The sequence below is a fragment of the Aquarana catesbeiana genome, linkage group LG11, assembly GCF_042186555.1.
Source record: "Aquarana catesbeiana isolate 2022-GZ linkage group LG11, ASM4218655v1, whole genome shotgun sequence".
NCBI classification, from domain to species: Eukaryota; Metazoa; Chordata; class Amphibia; order Anura; family Ranidae; genus Aquarana; species Aquarana catesbeiana.
The window spans coordinates 115538941-115560067 of NC_133334.1; the positions used below are offsets into that span (position 1 = coordinate 115538941).

Genomic DNA, 21127 nt, shown 5'->3' on the forward strand with positions numbered 1-21127 from the left:
AAGCAAAGAAGGGAAAGAGAATGATGTGGTCCAAGGCACCATAAGTAATTGGCCTCCATCCCAAATTTAAACAAAGAAGAGGGAAAGTTTGGTCGGCGGGACCTTAAGTGAGGCCAATCACTATATAACGTAAACATGTGGGATATAAAACACAGTGTTGCTTTTGTGGGTTCCAACAAAAAGGGGGGAGTTTTTTGGGGACTTTGAATGAGAGATGTATACCAAAGAGCAGTCTTGGCAAAGAACATTTTCTTATACCTTGTAAAATCATGAACAACATACTGAATGAAACAAAAAAAGGCATACACAGAATCGTATACACGCAGGGCATGCTAAAAACCGCATATAAATATTGACACCATGGTACTTGGCATATCATAAGGTAAAAACAAGTCCTGCACAACATGGGTCAATGGAAGGGCTGAATGATGTTGAACAATCTAGAGTAAAACAATATAAGAGACATAAAATCATCTGTATGGACATCATGCATCTATGTAAGGCCGACGCATTTTATTGGGGTATACCAACTCTTCAGGGGCGAATGCAATGGTGATCTATAAAGAAACACAACCATATGGTATAATATTGTAACTGAATAATAGGAATAAGTAATGAGTGTGCATTATAAACTGAATCATATATATAATTTCCAGACTATCCTGCAACTGTAGATAGATATGTTAATCAGGGTCTAAATGAGGCGACATAAAAGAACATAAGTTGGCCTCTAAGTCCAGACAAGGGTCAGCCTTAGAAAAGTAAAGAAGGGAAGAGAAAGAGAAAAGAAACAAAAATACACAATACAATATTTATTATGGAGGTGCCTGAAATGAACTCTATTAACTGAGTAGAGTATGTTGTTTCCTAATAAATAGCTTATTTTACATCATTGTGAAGCACACTGAGGAACTTGTGATATTTTATCATATTCCCTGAAAAAAATATTTTTCAAACTGATAAGGACATTGTGTATATAATGTATGTGAATTCACAAAGAGGCTGATTTACTAAAAAGAGTTTGTTCATTTTGCAATATGAATGTTCCCTTCGTTGAGTGAATACGGTTAAGTTCTGTTCACTTTAAATACTTTAAATGCAAGTTAAAAAAAAAAAACAGGAATTTTCTTCCACAGATTTGTATAATTGAAAGGAACATGGCTTTATATTTACTCAGTTCACTGAACATTTATTTTGCTTATTAAATGGTTTCTGCACCTTTAATGGATAAATCTCAATGCCTTTAATGCCTGTGACATCCAAGTCAGACGAATAATGCCTAACATGTACTTTACAAGTAAAACCTAATGAATGACTAATTGCTATGGACAACATACACTATATTGTCAAAAGTATTGGGATGCCTGCCTTTACACACGCATGAACTTTAAAGCGGACCTTCAGTCATTTTTTCAACCTTACATCCATTAAATCTTTGCCCTTGTTGTTTTAACTTGTGATAGTAAACTTTTTTTTTCTGTCAGTAAATACCTTATACAGCCCACTTCCTGTTTCTTGTCTGGTAGTAAACCTAGACTTATGACATCATGCACAGCTCTCTCTCTCACTCTCATGAGAGTTTGCCAGGAAGGGAAGGGGGATGAGTCATAACAGGACCAATGAGAGCTGCAGAGCTGGAGGTATGCCTCTGTGTAAATCCAGGAAGTGAACAGGCAGCAGCTTCAGCTGCCCGTGGTTAAAATAGTTGCAGCCAGACTCAGTGGAGGGAAATTTCTACAGCATATTTGGCAAGTACAGAATCACAGTAAATATAAAATAATATGCAAAGTGGTTGGAGGGAAGCTTCAGAATGGCAAAGATGTTTTTATTACAAATTATGTGAGCAGACTGCAGTTCCTCTTTAATGGCATGCCAGTCCTAGCCTGTAGGGTTCAATATTGAGTTGGCCCACCCTTTGCACCTATAAGAGCTTCAGCTCTTGTGAGAAGGCTGTCCACAAGGTTTAGGAGTGTGTCTATGGGAATAGTTGACCATTCCTACAGAAGCACATTTGTGAGGTCAGGCACTGATGTTGGATGAGAAGGTCTGGCTCTCAGTCTCTGCTCTAATTCTTACGAAAGGTGTTCTATCGGGTTGAGGTCAGGACTCTGTGCAGGCCAGTCAAGTTCCTCCACCCCAAACTCGCTCATCCATGTCTTTCTGGACCTTGCTTTGTGCACTGGTGCGCAGTCATGTTGGAACAGGAAGGGGCCATCACCAAACTGTTCCCACAAAGTTGGGAGCATAAAATTGTCCAAAATATCTTGGTATGCTGACACCTTAAGTGTTCCCTTCACTGGAACTAATGGGCCAAGCCCAACCCCTGAAAAACGACCCCACCCCATAATCCTCCCTCCACCAAATGATTTGGACCAGTTGTCACTAGAACAAGAAGGAGATGGAAATCATTTATTGGATACATTTTCTCTGATGACAGCTGTCTAAGAGGAGATATCACTTACTTTGGATAGATTTCATCTCACTTCTCTTTGTATTGATGGGACAGGAAAAAAAACCCTCACAAGGGTTTTAACCACTCCCTACTTTATACAAAACTAAAAAAAATGGCTTTAGATATAATGATCTAATTCTTGTGCTTCATGCAGTTGTAAAGGGTTGAATTGTTTTACCTAATTTTCTGCTGATTAACAAAATATTGCTCTTTTATATTTAGGTTCATAGCTGTCTCCATTCCACTGAACTATAACAGACGACAAGTGGATAACCGCCAACTCTTCCTGATCTCCACCACATGGATTTTTGCCTTTGCTGTGGCCTCCCCAGTCATTTTTGGGCTTAACAATGTAAAAGACAGAGACCCTAGTGAGTGTAAACTGGAAGACAATAATTATGTTGTGTATTCTTCTGTCTGCTCCTTTTTTATCCCATGCCCAATAATGTTAGTTCTGTACTGTGCAATGTTTTATGGACTTCGCAAGTGGGAAGAGACCAGAAAGGCTAAATTACGGTGCCATATGTCTCCAAGGCATAAGCCACCAAGCCAGACACTCATATTCGATAAGATTGATCGGATTGAACGTAGTCCTACAGACAGCAAACTGGATGAAATTCTGTATGACCAGCCGGATTGCCCTTTTTCCAAAGCATATGTGGACAATGGCCATGGGATACAAACTATAGCTTATCCTCATCTCAAATATTCATCAGGTATGGAACCAGAACGGAAACATTCCAAGATCAATGGGAGAGAGAGAAAAGCAATGAGAGTGCTTCCCGTTGTTGTTGGTGAGTTAAGAGTTTCATTTACTAGAACTGTAATTATATGTAAGAAGAATAGCAAGGAATACCTAATGCAGGCACTGCAGGGGGATTGAAAGTTTTAGGTGATTCCCTATTGCTGTCTGCTAATAATACAGAAATGTGCACAGAGTTCATCTCTTATGGGATCCATTCCCAGCATGTGTTTTAAAAACATATTTATGGTCATTTTCCTTTCCTTAAACATCAAAAGTGGAAAGGAAAATATGAAATTATCTTGAAAGGAACCTATTATTGTGTGTCAAAAAAATAAGCTTTTAAAAAATATCAACTAAAAACGGCAGTCATTTTCCAATTTTTAGGTTTTGAGAACCTAGACTATATGAGAACTTTCTTAGTTTAGTGACAACTGTAAATCATCTGAAAACCCAACGTCAGCATTGTGCAAAAGGTGACAGAAGGTCCAGCTATCGGGGCAAAAATGATGTAAGATTGGACCCCAATAAGAATAAATTTCGGATTTTGGCTTAGAAGTGTTTATTATTAGTTTGTTTAACCACTTCAGCCCTGGAAGATTTTACCCCCTTCCTGACCAGAGCACTTTTTACAATTTGGCACTGCGTCGCTTTAACTGACAATTGCGCAGTCGTTCAAAGCTGTAAACTAAATTTGTGTCCTTTTTTTCCACAAATAGAACTTTCCTTTGGTGGTATTTAATCACCTCTGCGGTTTTTATTTTTTGCATTATAAACAAAAAAAGAGCGACAATTTTGAAAAAAAAAAACAATATTTTTTTACTTTTTGCTATAATAAATATCCCCCAATTTAAAAAAAAACAAACAAATTTCTTCATCGGTTTAGGCCAATATATATTCTTCTACATATTTTTGGAAAACATAATCACAATAAGCGTATATTGATTGGTTTGCGCAAAAGTTATAGTGTCTACAAACTATGGGAAAGATTTATGGCATTTTTATTTTATTTTTTTTACTAGTAATAGCGGTGATCTGCGATTTTTAGCAGTACTGCAACATTGAGACGGACAGATAAGAGACTTTTGACGCTTTTGGGACCATTGGCATTTATACAGCGATCAGTGCTATAAAAATGCAATGATTACTGTGTAAATGTCACTGGCAGGGAAGAGGTTAACACTGGGGAGCGATCAAGGGGTTAATTGTGTGATCCCTCAGTGTGTTCTAACTGTGGGGGGATAGGATTGACTAGGAGAGGAAACATATTGTTTTTCCTACTTAGTAGGAACAAACGATATGGCTCCTCTTCCCTGACAGCACAAGGATTTGTGTGTTTATACACACAAATCTCCATGCTGGCACTCGTGCACGCGATCGCCCTCTGGTGGCCGCTAAAGGAATGGACGTACCCATACAGGATTTCTCCCAAGGGTGCCATTCTGCCGAAGTATATCTTTGTGAGCCGGTCGGGAACAGATTAAAAAGACTTTGTCTTCATAGTTTTGCTGTGACATACTGCTGAACTTCAATGAACTTATTCCTCCCTTTCTTCTATTACGTATTATGTTTGAGCTATTTTTTTATGTTTCAATTTTTAACGATTCAAAGGAAAAACGTATTTCTCTTTTTTTTGTCTTACTTGTTAATTTTCATAGCAACGTAGCAACGTGTTAAAGATTACACATTTTCAAAAACATTATTTCCGCTTGTTAAAGTAGTTGTGAAGGCACAAGTTTCCAGACTCTTTCTAATATACGTACATCTAGCAATGTAGGCACTGTCTTTTATAAAAAAAAACAAAACAAAACAAAACATAATTTACCTTTTTTTAACTTTTTAAAACATTTTAAATGTTATTTTCCTCTGTTACCTGACTGCACAGCGCTATCAAACGTTCTCTGCCTGATTGCAGGGGGTGAGTCTCTTTTCTGAAGAGGATGGGTTCCTAATGCGTTGCAACAAACAAGGAAGTATGTTCCCCGGGGTGGGAAGTAGTGATGTGGTGTGCTGTGCATGCTGCATCATAGGGTGGTTTGGCCAAACTGCGTAGAGTGGAAGGGTCTTAAAGAGCCATTGTTAATTAAAAGCAGGGGTGTGTAACACATACAGAGTGCAGGGTTCAAGAGTGCATATCTCACCTGCCAGTTTACAACCAAAACTGAACTTCCCCCAAAACCTTCCCAAATTCTCCCCCAGTAAACACATCTCCACCCAAATTCCCCCGCTACAAAATAATAACTGCTGCATTACTTACTTTTTTTAAGACATCATTTATAGAAAATGAATCTGAATGATTGTTCAAAGCAATATACATCAGCCATATAGGGGTTGATTTACTAAAACTGGAGAGTGCAAAATCTGGTGCAACGCTGCATAGAAACCCAACAGCTTCCAGGTTTTATTTTGTCAAAGCTTAATTGAAACAGTTGACATTAGATGCTGATTGGCTACCATGCACAGCTGAACTGGATTTTGGACTCTCTAGTCTTAGTAAATCAACCCCATAGAATGCAATGTACAGGGTTCTCCAGGAGAGGGAAAAGAAAGGAAAGATGTGGGAGAAAAGCAGCAAGTAGAAGAAGAAGAAAAAAAACAGAGGGGGGTGGTGTCATCTATTAAACCCTCATCTTCTCTTCAAGTCCAGAGTCTGTGCCACCACATGCATGCAGAGTAAAAGTAGAAGGTTTGTTGTTTTACAGGAATTTTAAGGGAGTTTAGTCCTTGTAAACCATAGGGGTTGATTACTAAAACTGGAGAATGCAATATCTGGCGCAGCTGTGCATGGTATCCAATAGGCTTCTAACTTCTGCTTTTTCAGTTAAGCGTTGACAATAAAACCTGGAAGCTGATTGGTTTCTATGCAAAGCTGCACCAGATTTTGCACTCTCCAGTTTTAGTAAATCAACCCCATAGTGTCCATATTTTCCAGTGTTTCTCATCTTGGTCTTTTAGAGCCATAGTGAGTTAGTCCATCTGTTGGATCTCTGAGATCCCAGTAGACCATTGTGAGTTAGTAGGTGGTGACGTTTGTTCCCACATCTTTGGAATGCAAGGTTTAGCAGCAACACCTGTAACAGTCTTTATCGTTTACTCTACAGACTCCCCAAATTCCTGTAGTTTAGAGCACTCCCAAAAGATATGCAGGAGGGATCCTTCAGTCTCCAAACATCTCCAACAACAATTGGAGAACTGAGGGAACATATGATGAAGGATTTTTTGAATCCTATACCACCTCACTAGGAATTTGTATCCACTTTCCTGGTATGTAAAGGCAATGGATGCTTTGTGCGCAAAAAGAGTATTCAGTCTTTTTGAGTGTTAGAAAAGTTGATCCCAGGTCATTCTTCCAATGTTTCCAAGAATGGAATGTCTACATTACATACTCTTGACCACTGATCTCTGTATGATATGTTGTCCCTCCCTGCCAAGTAAAAATCTTCTACAGTGAAAACTTCCCCCATAAAAAAGCAACACCCATCATTCACCTCTGCACTCTTGTCCGAAGCTTACTTTTGAACGTCTGTCTAAAGCTCACCCCTGCACCCCACCATCCACAACAAATGAATTTACTTTTGTGCTGAAAAATATTAAAGTGCAATGTGCCCTGTACCTTTTTCACCAATGCTCACATCTGCACACCCTGTACCCATTTTTTACCAGTGCTCACCTCTGCACCCCTCCTGTATCCCTCTTACACCAGTGATCATCTCTGCACCCCCTGCACCCCACTTTCACCACTGCTCACCTCTCTATCCCCACCATACCCCTCTTTCACCTCTGCACACCCCCACTCCTTTTTCACCAATGTTTACCTCTCCACCTCCTGTACCCCTCTTTCACTAATGCTCATCTCTGTACCGCCCCCATACTCCTCTTTCACTAATGCTCACCACTGCACCCTCCCAACTTTTTTTCTCTGATAATTACGTCTGCACTCCCTGTACCCTTCTTTCACCAATGATCATCTCCACACCCCCTACCTATTTTCACCAGTGCTGACCTCTGTGCCCAACCTGTACCCATTTTTCACCAATGCTCGGCTCCACACCCCTCCCACCCATTTTTCACCAATGCTCACCTCCACACCCTCCACCCATTTTTCACCAATGTTCACCCTTGGCTCTCATTGTAGCCCTCTTTTTCCAATGCTCACCTCTGTACCCCAACCCATTTTTTCCCAATCACCTCTGCACTCTCCCCTTACCCCTCTTTCCCCAATGCTCACCTCTGCACCCCCCTACCCCTTTTCACCAATGCTCACTTCTGCCCATCCCTCTTTCATCAGTGCTCACCTCTGCACCCCCTTTGTACTCCTCTATCACCAATGCTCACCTCTGCACCCCCCCCCCCACTCAATTTTCAATGAGTTTTTCATTGATAGCAGCTCACATGTTGACACTGCACCCGCCACCTTCAGGGCTCAAGCATACTGTAGACATACACAAACTATATCGCCTTACCACTGAGGTACCAGACCTAGCTGCAGCTCAAAAGAGGGCATCAATAACCAATCCAAACAATGTGAGTGCCGTTCCTTCCTTGTCTTGGATGGTTGTGTGGGAGCCAATGGGAAAGCTCAGCTGCACCGTCACTTGTAAACACAGGAGCTGGGCTGGTGAGCACTGGACCAGTGACAGAACTTAGTTCTGCAATGTTCTGGTTCAGAAAAAGCCCTGCCCATCTCTGAATGTGTTCCAGAGAGTTATGCCTTTTGCTCTTCAGACTTTGACAGACTAGAGCTACAAGAGCAGACTGTGATTGGCTAAAGCATTAATCTATGGGGTATGGTGGCTGAACAAAATACAGAAGTTACAGGCATGTAGTACATAAGCACAGCATTCTGTACCTCCAAATAGAAAGCACGGGGAGGCAAATGAGCACGCAAGCACAGATAATCTTCCATGCATTGTGTGGTCAGTTTTGAACAAGGTAGAAGAAAGACTGGCCCGATCAATCAGGTATTTCAGATGTGAGGAATGCATAAGTATAAAATTAAACTTTGATTTTCTATATGCACATGTGTTAAGAAACACATAGAAAGAAATTATATCATATTCTCATATTTTTGGTTATCATATTTTGGGTATCATACACTTTATTAACTTTACTGTGTTTTTGCTTTTTATTTTTCAAGAACATGTACTCATGTAGGCAGGTATAGTCTATTTTCTCCACTTCACATGGCGCTCATCCACAGCAGCCCTGTAGCTGGAGAGGAAGTCAAGGGGAACACAGTTTCTCAATGGTTTTCTGGGTCACTGGGGAAGCAATGCGTTTGGATGCTGCAGCCCCATGTGACTCTGGCAGCCATCTTGGGTAAGGCAGAGCCTATTTAAGGCCCTGGTTCCCAGGTTTGGCATCCAATTGCGAGTTGGTAGAGTAAGGACAGGTACCTTGCCTGTTAGGGACAACACTAGTGGTAGGGAAAGGTTCCTGAAGAGGAGGGAAGGCGTAGGTTACAAACTCCTTTGACCTCCGCTCTCTTGGGCACAACACAGCCAGGCAGCATTTCTGCTCTTTTAACAGATGCTCTCAGTCTGGCTGATACCTACTCTCTTCACATTACTGGAGTGGAAACCACGAGTGCATCCGGTTGGGCAGCCTTCCCACTGAGTTTGTTGTGAACTGTTGCTATGCTATTTTAATACAAGTTTTCCATTACACCTGACTGTGTGAAATATTGCTGTTGCACCCCGCTGTGCCCCACCTACACTTAGTTTTTGGAATGTATGGTGAATCAGGCCCGTGATTATATGTCATCACTGTGGGACAACAAGTCCACTATTTTTATAAGGTTGGCATGTTTTTTTACCAAGGAAAATGAATGGTTCTTTGCTTTGTGACACTATATTGATTATTATGTCAATAACTTTCTACACAGAGTATCAAGCAAGGTGCACATATAACAAAAATAAATAAAGTACAATGATGATCAATCAGAAAATTTTCACCACCATTTCAGGATATGAAAAAAAATATACACTTAGACCCCTTTCACACTGACAGCGCCCGCCCGCTCGTTTTAGCGGCGCTTTAGCACTGTTTTAGCTGCGCTTTTGCAGCGTTTTTCAGCAGCTAGCAGGGCGGCTTTCAAATCGCTTTTAAGGCGCAATGGGCAGGGTGTTTTGGGAGAGCTAAATACAGCGCTTCCAACTCACCGCAAAGATGCTGCTTGCAGGACTTTTGGTAACGTTCCGCAAGTGCATCGCCCCAGTGTGAAAAGTCACACTGCAGTGAATGGGGGGCGGTTTTCAAACGCTTAGCAGAGTCTATTTCTAGCGCTAAAGCTCCTGAAAACTGCCCCAGTGTGAAAGGGGTCAAACAAGCAAAAAGCACAATCATGGGCGTCCACAGAACTTTTTTCAGGGGGGGCATAATTTTAAGGTCACCCATTCTCCGCCACTTTTTGACAATGTCATGAAGTGGAGGGGCTTAGTCATTATCCCATATAGCGCAGGCCAGGCCAGGTTCCCCCATATAGATCCACCTTTAGAGCAGGCCAGGGCAGGGCAGGATCCCCCATAGAATAGATCCCCTTTTACTTCTTACTCTTACCTATTTTTCACCACTCCACATTACACGGTGGGCACTGTACATTACACGGTGGGCACACCACATGTGGGCACACCACACCACACTACATATGGGTACACCATACCACACGTAGGCACACCACACCACAATACATATGGGTACACCACACCACATAACATAGTGGGCACAGCACATTACACAGAGGGCACACTACTCCGCATTACATGGTGGGCACTGTACAGAACAGCAGATGATATGGTGGGCACAGCACATGATATTGTGGGCACAGCACATTACATGGAGGGCACAGTACATCACATGGTGGTCACTGCTCTGTACATGGTGGGCACAGTATATCACATGGTGGTCACTGCACTGCATATGTTGGTCATTGCACTGCACATGGTGGGCACAATACACCGCATAGTTGTCACTGCACTGCATATGGTGGCCACAATACATCACATGGTTGTCACTGCACTGCATATGGTGGTCCCTAATACATCACATGGTGGTCACTGCACTGCACATGGTGGGCACAGTACATCACATGGTGGGCACAATACATCACATGGTGGTCACTGTACTGCACATAGTGGGCACAATACATCACATGGTGGTCACTGCACATTGTGGGCACAATACATCACATGATAGGCACTGCACATGGTGGGCACAATACATCACATGGTGGTAACTGCACTGCACATGGTGGTCACAATAAATCACATGGTGGTCACTGCACTGCACATGGTGGGCACAACACATCACATGGTGGTCACTTCACTGCACATGGTGGGCACAACACATCACATGGTGGTCACTTCACTGCACATGGTGGGCACAACACATCACATGGTGGTCACTGAACTGCACATGAGCACACATCACATGGTGGTCACTTCACTGCACATGGTGGTCACAATACATCACATGGTGGTCACTGCACTGCACATGGTGGTCACAATACATCACATGGTGGTCACTTCACTGCACATGTTGGGCACAATACATTACATGGTGGGCACTTCACTGCACATGGTGGTCACAATTAGGGATCGACCAATTATCAGGAAGGCCGATATTAGCATTTTCTGAGAAATCGGTATCAGTCTCAAACTAGACTGATATTACCGATATTGCTTCAAGGGGTTTTACCGGGGTGATGCATGCAGCTGCTGATGCTTCGTTCGGGTCTCGGATCTAGTAATCCGGAAGCGATGTCATGACATCACTTCCCAGAATACTGGCATCTTAAAGGCACCAATTTTAAAAAATAAAGTATTAAAAAATGCTGATCTTGACGTTTTGAATACTTTGAAGTGCAAACGAGGGGTTTGGGGTCTTATAGACCCCCAATCTCTCCATAAAAACAGTACCTGTCAATGCCTATTACTGTCACAAGGGGTGTTTACATTCCTTGTGACAGCAATAACAGTGATTAAAAACATAAAAATGTAAAATGACAGTGTAAAAAAACATTTATTTAAATGTACAAAATATCGGCCAAAAATATTGGCTATCAGCAGGAGAGCTGGCCGAAATATCGGTATCGTATCAGCACCAAAAAAACGATATTGGTCGATCCCTAGTCACAATATATAACATGGTGGTCACTGCACTGCACATGGTGGGAGCAACACATTGCATGGTGGTCACTTCACTGCACATGGTGGGCACAATACATCAAATGGTGGTCACTGCACTGCACATGGTGGGCACAACACATCACATGCTGGTCACTGCACTGCACATGGTGGGCACAACACATCACGTGGTGGTCACTGCACAGCTCCCAACTGTCCCTGATTTTGATGGACTGTCCCTGATTTGGAGCAATGTCCCTCTGTCCCTCTTTCCCCCTCATTTGTCCCTCATTTTGGTCTGATCTATATAGTTGTATATAAAATGTACTTTTTATCTTTCAAAAAGTGTTTCCCAGTGCTATATCTTTCAATCAAATTATAAATTGCTGCATTTGTAAATTTCAAAAGCCAATATAAAGGAATAGTAGTGGTAAAAAGAGTCCCTTGTGGATTCAATTAACCTTTTTTGTTGGTTAATTCTCCTTTACATTTGCTAGTAGGTGTCCCTCATTCCAATCTCAAAATGTTGTGAGGTATGGTCACTGCACTGCACTTGGTGGGCACACAATATCACATGGTGGTCACTTCACTGCACATGGTGGTCACAATACATCACATGGTGGTAACTGCACTGCACATGAGCAGTACAATCATTTCACCCCCAAAGGTCAGTTTCTGTACAATTCTCCCTGTTTAATTACCTCATTTTAGCAGTATGAGAGATTCCTTCCTCCCAGGCTCCTGCTCCATAAGATGACATCAGCGTCCCTCCCCCACACAGCTGCCTGAACCCCCCCCCCCCCCCCCCCGAGATTGAGAGGATCTGTGTGTGCAGATCTTGTGATCGGAGCTGGGCAGCACTGACAGCTTCAGCTGCCCTCCTCTGCCTCAGCTCTCTGCGCCCTCGCTGTACTCTGTGTACCCGCTTCCACGGGGGGGGGGGGGCACTTCACCCCCCTTGCCCTCTCTTGCGGACGCCAATGAGTCCAATGGTAAATGAATATTAAAATTTCCACCACCACATGAAACTAAATTTCTGAGGAATCCCCCAAAAACGTGTGCCCACAGGAAATGCATTTACCAAAAGTGCGTGCCTATCCTTTGACAGATTAGGCAAACACAGCTTGTAAAATATATTCCAAGACCAGGTGGTATTCTTTGAGGCTTTCCTAGTAAAATTGTAGTAAACGACAGTCTTTAAAAAGAAAATGGCATAATGTGCTAGTATGCATAGCTTACTAGCACATTATGAAATGCTTACCTCAGACTGAAGCCCTCCAGCGATGCACTGTCACCGCTGGAGGGCTTCCATGTTCACTGGGTCTGTCTTCTGGGTTCGTGGAATCCGGCCACCTGACTGACCAAGCCGTGATGACGTCACTCCTGCCGTGACACAGAGCTCTGAAGGGACGGTGCAGGTATGCTGTCCCCAAAGCACCCTCCCAATGTTGAGGGCATGTGGCCTGGTACGGTTCAGGAGGGGGGGCGCTCTCTCGTCCCCCCCTCTTTTCCTGCGGCCTGCCAGGTTGCGTGCTCGGATAAGGGTCTGGTATTGATTTTTGGGGGGACCCCACGCCATTTTTTTTAAAAAAATTTGGCGTGGGGTTCCCCTTAAAATCCATACCAGACCTGCAGGGTCTGGTATGGATTTTGAGGGGGACCCCCACGCCTTTTTTTAAATTTTGGCAAGGGGTTCCCCTTAACCACTTCAGCCCCAGAAGGATTTATCCCCTTCCTGACCAGAGCACTTTATGCGATTCGGCACTGCGTCGCTTTAACTGACAATTGCGCAGTCGTGCGACGTGGCTCCGAAACAAAATTGACGTCTTTTTTTTCCCACAAATAGATTTTTCTTTTGGTGGTATTTGATCACCTCTGTGATTTTTATTTTTTGCGCTATAAACAAAATAAGAGAAACAATTTTGAAAAAAAAACGCATTATTTTTTACTTTTTGCTATAATAAATATCCCAAAAAATATATTAAAAAACATTTTTTTCCTCAGTTTAGGCCGATACGTATTCTTCTACATATTTTTGGTTAAAAAAAATCGCAATAAGCATTTATTGATTGGTTTGCGCAAAAGTTATAGCGTTTACAAAATAGGGGATAGTTTTATGGCATTTTTATTAATAATTTTTCTTACTAGTTTTGGCGGCGATCAGCGATTTTTATTGTGACTGCGACATTATGGCGGACACATCGGACATTTTTGACACATTTTTGGGACCATTGTCATTTATACAGCAATCAGTGCTATAAAAATGCACTGATTCCTGTGTAAATGACACTGGCAATGAAGGGGTTAACCACTAGGGGGCGGGGAGGGGTTAAGTGTGTCCTAGGGGAGTGATTCTAACTGTCAGGGGGACGGGCTGTGTGTGTAACGTCACTAATCTCTGCTCCCGATGACAGGGAGCAGAGATCGAGTGACACTGTCACTAGGCAGAACGGGGAGATGCTCTTTACAACTGCACACGGCGGCAAATTCAAAGTAATGTACGGGTACGTTACTTTGCGCAGCCGAGCCATTCTGCCGACGTATATCTACAGGAGCCGGTCGGGAATCGGTTAATATCCATACCAAACCTGAAGAGCCTGGTATGGAATTTAGGGGGACCCCCACGCCATTTTTTTTTACATTTTGGTTCGGGGTTCCCCTGTGGGGAAATCCCATGCCGTTTTTATCAATGAACTTTTATGTGTATTGTCGGACCGACAATTCATATAACCGCGAGTATTTTTAAATGACTTTTTTCCATTGAAATGTCATTTTGCTGTCAGACTGTTCTAAACACGGGAAACATGCACCCCTTTACAGGCATACTATAGACACCCCCCAGGTATGAAATTTAAAGGAATATTACACTTTTATTGTTTCACTTTAAGCATTATTAAAATCACTGCTCCCGAAAAAACAGACGTTTTTAAAACTTTTTTTTGCATTGATCCATGTCCCCTGGAGCATTACCCAGGTCCCAAACACTTTTTATGACAATAACTTGCCTATAAGCCTTTAAAATTAGCACTTTTGATTATTCATGTTCGCGTCCCATAGACTTTAACGGTGTTCGCGTGTTCTAACAAATTTTTTGCCTGTTCGCATGTTCTGGTGCGAACCGAACAGGGGGGTGTTTGGCTCATCCCTGGTTAGGACCAGTAAATAAGGAAAATGGTATGTGTAAAAGGGTAATTCCGGCCCCACTTACTTTGCACTGCATGTACCTTGGCAATGTATAGAAAAAAAACAGTAGTGGGGCACATCAACCAAAGAGTGCAACTGGCAGCTAAGTAATAATACTATTTCACTATGTAACAATTTTCACATAGAAGTGAGTCATTTCTAGCTGCACAGTGTCTACAGTACAAATGGTTTATATATGTGCAATAGGATGCAAAAAGGGGTTCCAATTTTAAATTTCTCTTCAAACCAGAATTTGCACAAATGGTGTGCCCAGGTCTCAGGGCATGCAGAGACGATTAATGGAAGAAGATCAAGTATATGTGGCACCACATAGTGAATGCTGTTAGGCTATTATTGCAGGTTCATCACTTATTAACTGTAATTGGATCACCTTAAAAATGTTACAGATAAAGGAACTTGTCAAGACTTGCTTTGTATAGCCATGATGCGATTTCTGAGCATCAGAGGAGGAAATGTGCAAACCAAACTGCAATCTTATAGTAGATCTGTCTAATATATTGCAAGTCATCTTCTACATTGCCACATTACCTTGAATGATAAATGTGCAGAGATAAGTGAATTGATAAAAATCTGCAAGAACAGTAGTTCTCTGGATCTGTCCTGATTTTCTTTTTGCTAGGTCCAACAACCCTCAGTTTTTTCCTTTGCATATTATAGTGGTATTAAACACCAAACTAAAAATATAATATTTTGCAGCTTACTAATCCTTATGCTGTGTACACACGATCGGAAATGCCGCCAGCAAAACTCAGATGAGAGCTTTTTGTCAGAAAATGTGACCGTGTGTATGCTCCATCGGTCTTTTGCTGGCGGAATTCCAGCCAGCAAAAGATTGGGAGCATGTTCTCTATTTTTCGGTCGGGAAAAGTTCCTATCCGAAAATGCGTTCGTCTGTATGCAATTCGGACATGCAAAAAATCATGCATGCTCAGGAAACAATTTGACGCATGCTCGGAAGCATTGAACTTCATTTTCTTGGCTCGTCGTAGTGTTGTACGTTCTTGACAGTTCAGAGAACTTATGTGTGACCATGTGTATGCAAGGCAAGCTTGAGCGGAATTCCGTCGGAAAAACCATCCAAGTTTTTCCTGATGGAAATTCCGATCGTGTGTACGCAGGATTAGATGTGGCGGCTGCATTGGTTTTCTTTTTTTCCCTCTGTTTTCACCTGGTCATTTTGGCCAGTAACACATCTCCTGTATTAGAGTGCCTCCACTTTGGATGAAGAAACACAGGGGCACATTTAAACAGCAGCATTATCAGTCTGGGGGAAGGGAAGTGTTAGATGGACTAGCAGATTTAGATACACTAACAAAGTGATGTTGAACTATAGATAACATTTTATAAGCAGTTACAGCAAACAGTGTTTTCCTTTTGGGATAAAGGTTAATATAAAGACTGAGCATTGTAAGCATCTGAGGGGTGCTTAACTTTTTGTTTTTAATGCATTCTATGCATTAAGATAAAAAACCTTCTGTTTGCAGCAGCCACCCCAGCACCCCCTAATACTTACATGAGCCCCATCTCGATCCAGCGATGTTGCACAAGAGACTCGGCTGTCTGGGACTCTACCTCCTGATTGGCTAGGACACACAGCGGGTGCCATTGGCTCCCGCTGCTGTCAATCAAAGTCAGTGAGCCAATGAGGAGAGAGAGGAGGCGGAGCCGAGCCACGGCTCCATGTCTGAATGGACACACAGAACAGTGGCTCAGATGTCCCTGCAGGAGAGAGAGGCCAAAAGAGGGTCCCGAGAAGAGGAGGATCCGGGCTGCTCCATGCAAAACCACTGCACAGAGCAGGTAAGTATAACATGTTAAAACAAAAAAAAAACAAAACTTTACAGTCACTTTAAAACTCCTTTACATCTGAACGTTGAGGCGTCCTAGAGCAGGCAGACCTCACTCAGATGCATTATAGGGCATTGGGGCAATGGAAACATGTACTTCCTTTGTATAACTCAAATCTAATATCAGTCCTATGTGTTTTGTAGCCTTTGCTAAAAGGGCTTTGTCAGACCGGGGATTTGTATAGCAGCAGTACTATAGCAGCATCTCCTGACACCTGTTTTTTGTGGAGATTTTATTATTTTTTGTGTTTAATTGCTGAATGGCAATTTTACATTGCAGGACCGTGCCACAACTGAAAACCAAACATTTGAATCGCAGTTGTGGTGCGGCCTCATTGATCTCAATGGTGCCACCTGTCAAACTTTGCAGTCTGAATTAAAATTGCTGCAAAACATCTCGACCATGGCATGTGTACAGCTCTGTAAGGCTGTAATGTTAGAATTCTGGTAGGTGGCTGAGGGGCTGTAAAACTGCAGCTTGGACCCCTGTTTTTACCACCCCCTGGCTACCGGTGTGAAGGAGTTCTTAATTTGATTGTGCTGCTGTACAATATATATATATATATATATATATACATATAAATACACACTTATGTTTTTGCTATTGTGAGCTAAGGTTCAGTAAGGACACAGTTAATTCTGTAGCACAGGCACCAGCCATATGACCAAACACCTGGTGAACATCCAGTGCATTGTGGGAAACAGACGTCCTTCCAGATGGCAATGAAGGGTGAAATGCCAGACCTTGTTAAAGCCAATGATGCTGTGCAGATGCCTTTGTAAAAGTGGATTATCATGACCCTTTGCTCACTATAACAAACACGGATTTTATAATTGTTGAATTTATGATGATCGCCAAAGCTGTGTTAACATGCACATCATGGATATGCAGAGGGGTTTTTTTTTTTGCTTACAAAATATTAGTAAGTATTTATTTTGTAATGAATGATTACTTTTAAGAAAGCGGTTTGGTTTATCCATTTATGTTTCAATATCTTTATTTGTTTTTGAAAAAAGAACATTAAGTTCCATCAAATTGTGAGTAAGAATACATGGATCAGAGGCATACCAATAAATAAGGAATAAAAGTATAGACAGTATGATCCTGTTTCTTTCATGGGCATTGAGTTCATATTCCAACTAGAAAATACAGTCATTTAAACAGAATGATTTGGAGGAACAATTTTAGCAATTAAACATAATACTGCCTGGTATATATATTTAAACACTTTATCATGTTTAACAGTTTATCCAATATAGACTAAACAAAATAAGGATTTACAAACCCTCTGCTATAAATATCCAGAGTCTACAACAGATTAATACTCACAAAAACACAACCAAAAACTGTTTTGAAGACTCCAATGGACAAAATATATACAACACTCTTATCGATATACTATTTCAAAATTAAAACTTCATTAGAGGAACCATATTCCTATAACATACACTTTAATGCAAAACTTCTAAAACCCCAGTGAGCACCCCCAAAAAAAAAACACTATTCACAAGACCACATTATATAATAGATCTCCTAATGCCCTGTACACATGACCGGTTTTCCTGTCGGAATAAACTCCGAAGGTTTCTCCGACGGAACTCCAAGGGAATTCCATTCAAGCGGTCTTGCCTACACACGGTCAAACCAAAGTCCAACCGTCCAGAACGCGGTAACATACAGCACGTGCGACGAGACTAGAAAAAGGATGTTCAATAGCCAGTAGACGATAGCTTCCATCTCGTACTTGCTTCAGAGCAAGCGTCGTTTTTGGTCCATCGGAACAGCATACAGACAAGCGGGTTTCCCGATCGGAATTTATTCCGTCGGAAATATTTAGAACATGTTGCATTTCTAGGTCCGTCAGAATTTTCGAAAAAAAAAAGTCAGATGAGGCATACACACGAATAGACGATGAAAAGCTTCCATCTTACTTTTTCTGTCGGACATTCCGCTCATGTGTATGCGGCATTAGGTGCAACGATATTGTTTCAAAATGGCAAAAATAAAATAATGTGGAACTTCCCACAAAATACAAGTATCTCAGTAAATGTTAACTACACCATATAGCAGGACCCCAGTGTGATTACATGTTCTAACTACTGATTAGAGACTAAAGTTAATGATTGTTTATTCAGAAAAATTGAGTGAGTATAAGTTAGGGTATAAAAAGCCCACCATGGGACTAATTGGTCATATACTATACAGCGAGTAAAATAAGTATTGAACACGTCACCATTTTTCTAGGTAAATATATTTCTAAAGGTGCTACTGACATAAAATTTTCACCACATGTCGATAACAACCCATGCAATCCATACATACAAAGAAACCAAAACAAATACGTTCAGAAATGAAGTTATGTGTAAAAAAAGGGAAAGACACAGGGAAAAAGTATTGAACACGCTAACTGAAATGTATTTAATACTTCGTACAAAATCCTTTGTTGGTAATGACAGCTTCACGACTCAGGTGTGATTTTAGCCCATTCTTTCACACAGTCTTCAAATCTTGAAGGTTCTGTGGGTCTCTTCTATGAACTCTGATCTTTAGTTCTTTCCATAGATTTTGGGCCATTCTAGCAGCTTTATTTTCTATCTTTGAAACCAATTGAGAGTTTCCTTGGCTTTGTGTTTGGGATCATTGTCTTGCTGAAATGTCCACCCTTGTTTCAACATCATCATCCTCGTAGACGGCAGCAGATTTTTATCCAGAATGTCTTGGTACATTTTTCCATTTATTTTCCTTCAATGATATGAAGTTTTCCAGTACAGTATGTTGAAAAACAGCCCCACACCATGATGTTCAAACCTCCAAACATCACTGTGGTATGGGGGTGTTTTTGGGTTGATGTGCAGTGCCATTTGACCTCCAAACATGGTGTGTATTATGGCAACCAAAGCGTTCAATTTTGGTCTCACCTGACCAGATTATATTCTCCCAGTATTTCACAGGCTTGTCTAAATGTTGTACAGCAAACTTTAACCAAGCTTCAAAATGCTTTTTTCTTTCTCGAACATCACGGGACACAGAGCCTCAGTAATTACTGATGGGTTATATAGGTATCACTGGTGATTGGACACTGGCACACCCTAACCAGGAAGTTCAACCCACTATATAATCCCTCCCCCTTGCAGGGATACCTCAGTTTTCACACCAGTGTCAGGCCAGGCGAACCGGATCCATTCCAAAGTGTCTTTTCTAGGCTGAATTGGATGGTACCTGGGCCTCATGTCCGAAGAAACGAGGTTTTACCTGTAACGCTTCTCTTTTTAGAGAGCTGGACCCCGCATATTAGAAAATGTTTTTTCTAGCCTAATTTCTAGCCGGGTGCTTTACAGGACCAGAACTGTGGATCCCCCTATTCGTAGGGGGCCCCAGTCTCTGACGGTTTTTTCAAACGGAGCCCACCGTGAGAGGCGAAGATTGGGTCTGTACAACAAACCCTGCGGCTGGATAAGGTAGGGGAGATTCCACAGAATTTTTAAATTCTAGTAGGTTTCTCCTTTAAGGTAAATGCATGCTATGCCTATTGTGACCACCGGGAGCTGCTAAGAGCACAAACCTTCTCATGCTGATGTCTGTCTCAAGTGTTCGACGCTGCACACGCTCCTCCGGCCGGCTCCAGGTAGGATGGATGGGGGCTCTCCTCAGGGATATCTCCCCCCAGACTAGGGGGGGGTCGCAGGTGATCTGCAAGGCAGTTAAACACCGCATTTTCACCGCCGTTGCGGCGGCCTCTCTCCCTCCTCCCCCTCCCCCAGCCTCCTCCAGGTTGGTTCAGAAGGGTTGGCTAGCGCGGGAAGCGCTAGTTTTTTCAAAAAACAGGGGGGGGGCGCGGTAGGGGGGGCATCAGCACAGCGTGCTCAGATGCCCACAGGACCGGCTGCAGGCTATTAAAGGCACTGATTGCAGGTGCACTAAGGCTTCTGGAGGGACACAGAGCTGACAGTCGCATGTAAGGTGGGACACAGGCATTCTTCTAGGCAGCATTTACTAAAGTAACACCAGACTGGGCATTGGGTAGCACGGCTTTTAGCCAGACTACATCGCTCAGCAGTCAGTGTTCATCTTGTGATACCTCCACCTTGTTGCTTTGCACTATGGGTAAAAGAGGTTCAAGCACCCCAAGAACCAGAGACTCTAGGGGATCTCGTTCAGGTTCTGAGGGCCCCCTGTCTGCAGCATCCTTCCCCCCTGAGGGGCCAGGGATGGCTAGCCAGGGAGAGCCGTCGGGGTCAGGGGCTATACCTGCTTCTGGCACTTCAGCCCCTGTATACATTACACAGGAGGTTTTTTCCTCAACCATTAATGGTCTAGAGGAAAGACTAATGGCCGTGATTACGTCTTCACTCGGTGGAAGAAAACGCACTAGGCCTTCCTCTGTTCCCCAAGACCCTCAGGAAGAGGAGCTCTGGGATAAAGGAGAGGAATCCCTTTCAGAGGATCGGGATGGGACAGATGATTCCTCTTCGGAGGAATCAGGTGGAGAGGGACCCTCTGCGACTTCCCAAGAGGAGAAAGTCTTAGTGCAGATCCTTACTGGATTGGTCCGCTCTACATTTAAGTTGCCCATATCTGAATCAGTTAAAGAACCCTCTTCTTCTTTAGGGTCACTGAAACCTCCTCAAACAGCACAGGCTTTTCCTGTTCATAATTTACTTGAAAAGCTTCTTTATGCTGAGTGGGATCACCCAGATAAACGTTTTTTTCAGCCGAAAAAGTTTTCAACACTTTATCCTATGGAAGAAAAGTTTATGA

General features: G+C 42.4%; 1 protein-coding gene across 1 annotated transcript in view; it reads left to right on the forward strand.

Moving 5' to 3' along the window:
- Nucleotides 1-21127, forward strand: part of DRD4 (dopamine receptor D4) — a 189810-nt gene that overhangs the window by 94522 nt on the left and 74161 nt on the right. The window contains exon 3 of the mRNA XM_073604924.1: nucleotides 2675-3246. Coding sequence (XP_073461025.1) covers nucleotides 2675-3246 — 572 coding nt within the window. The remainder of the gene's footprint in view (nucleotides 1-2674; nucleotides 3247-21127) is intronic.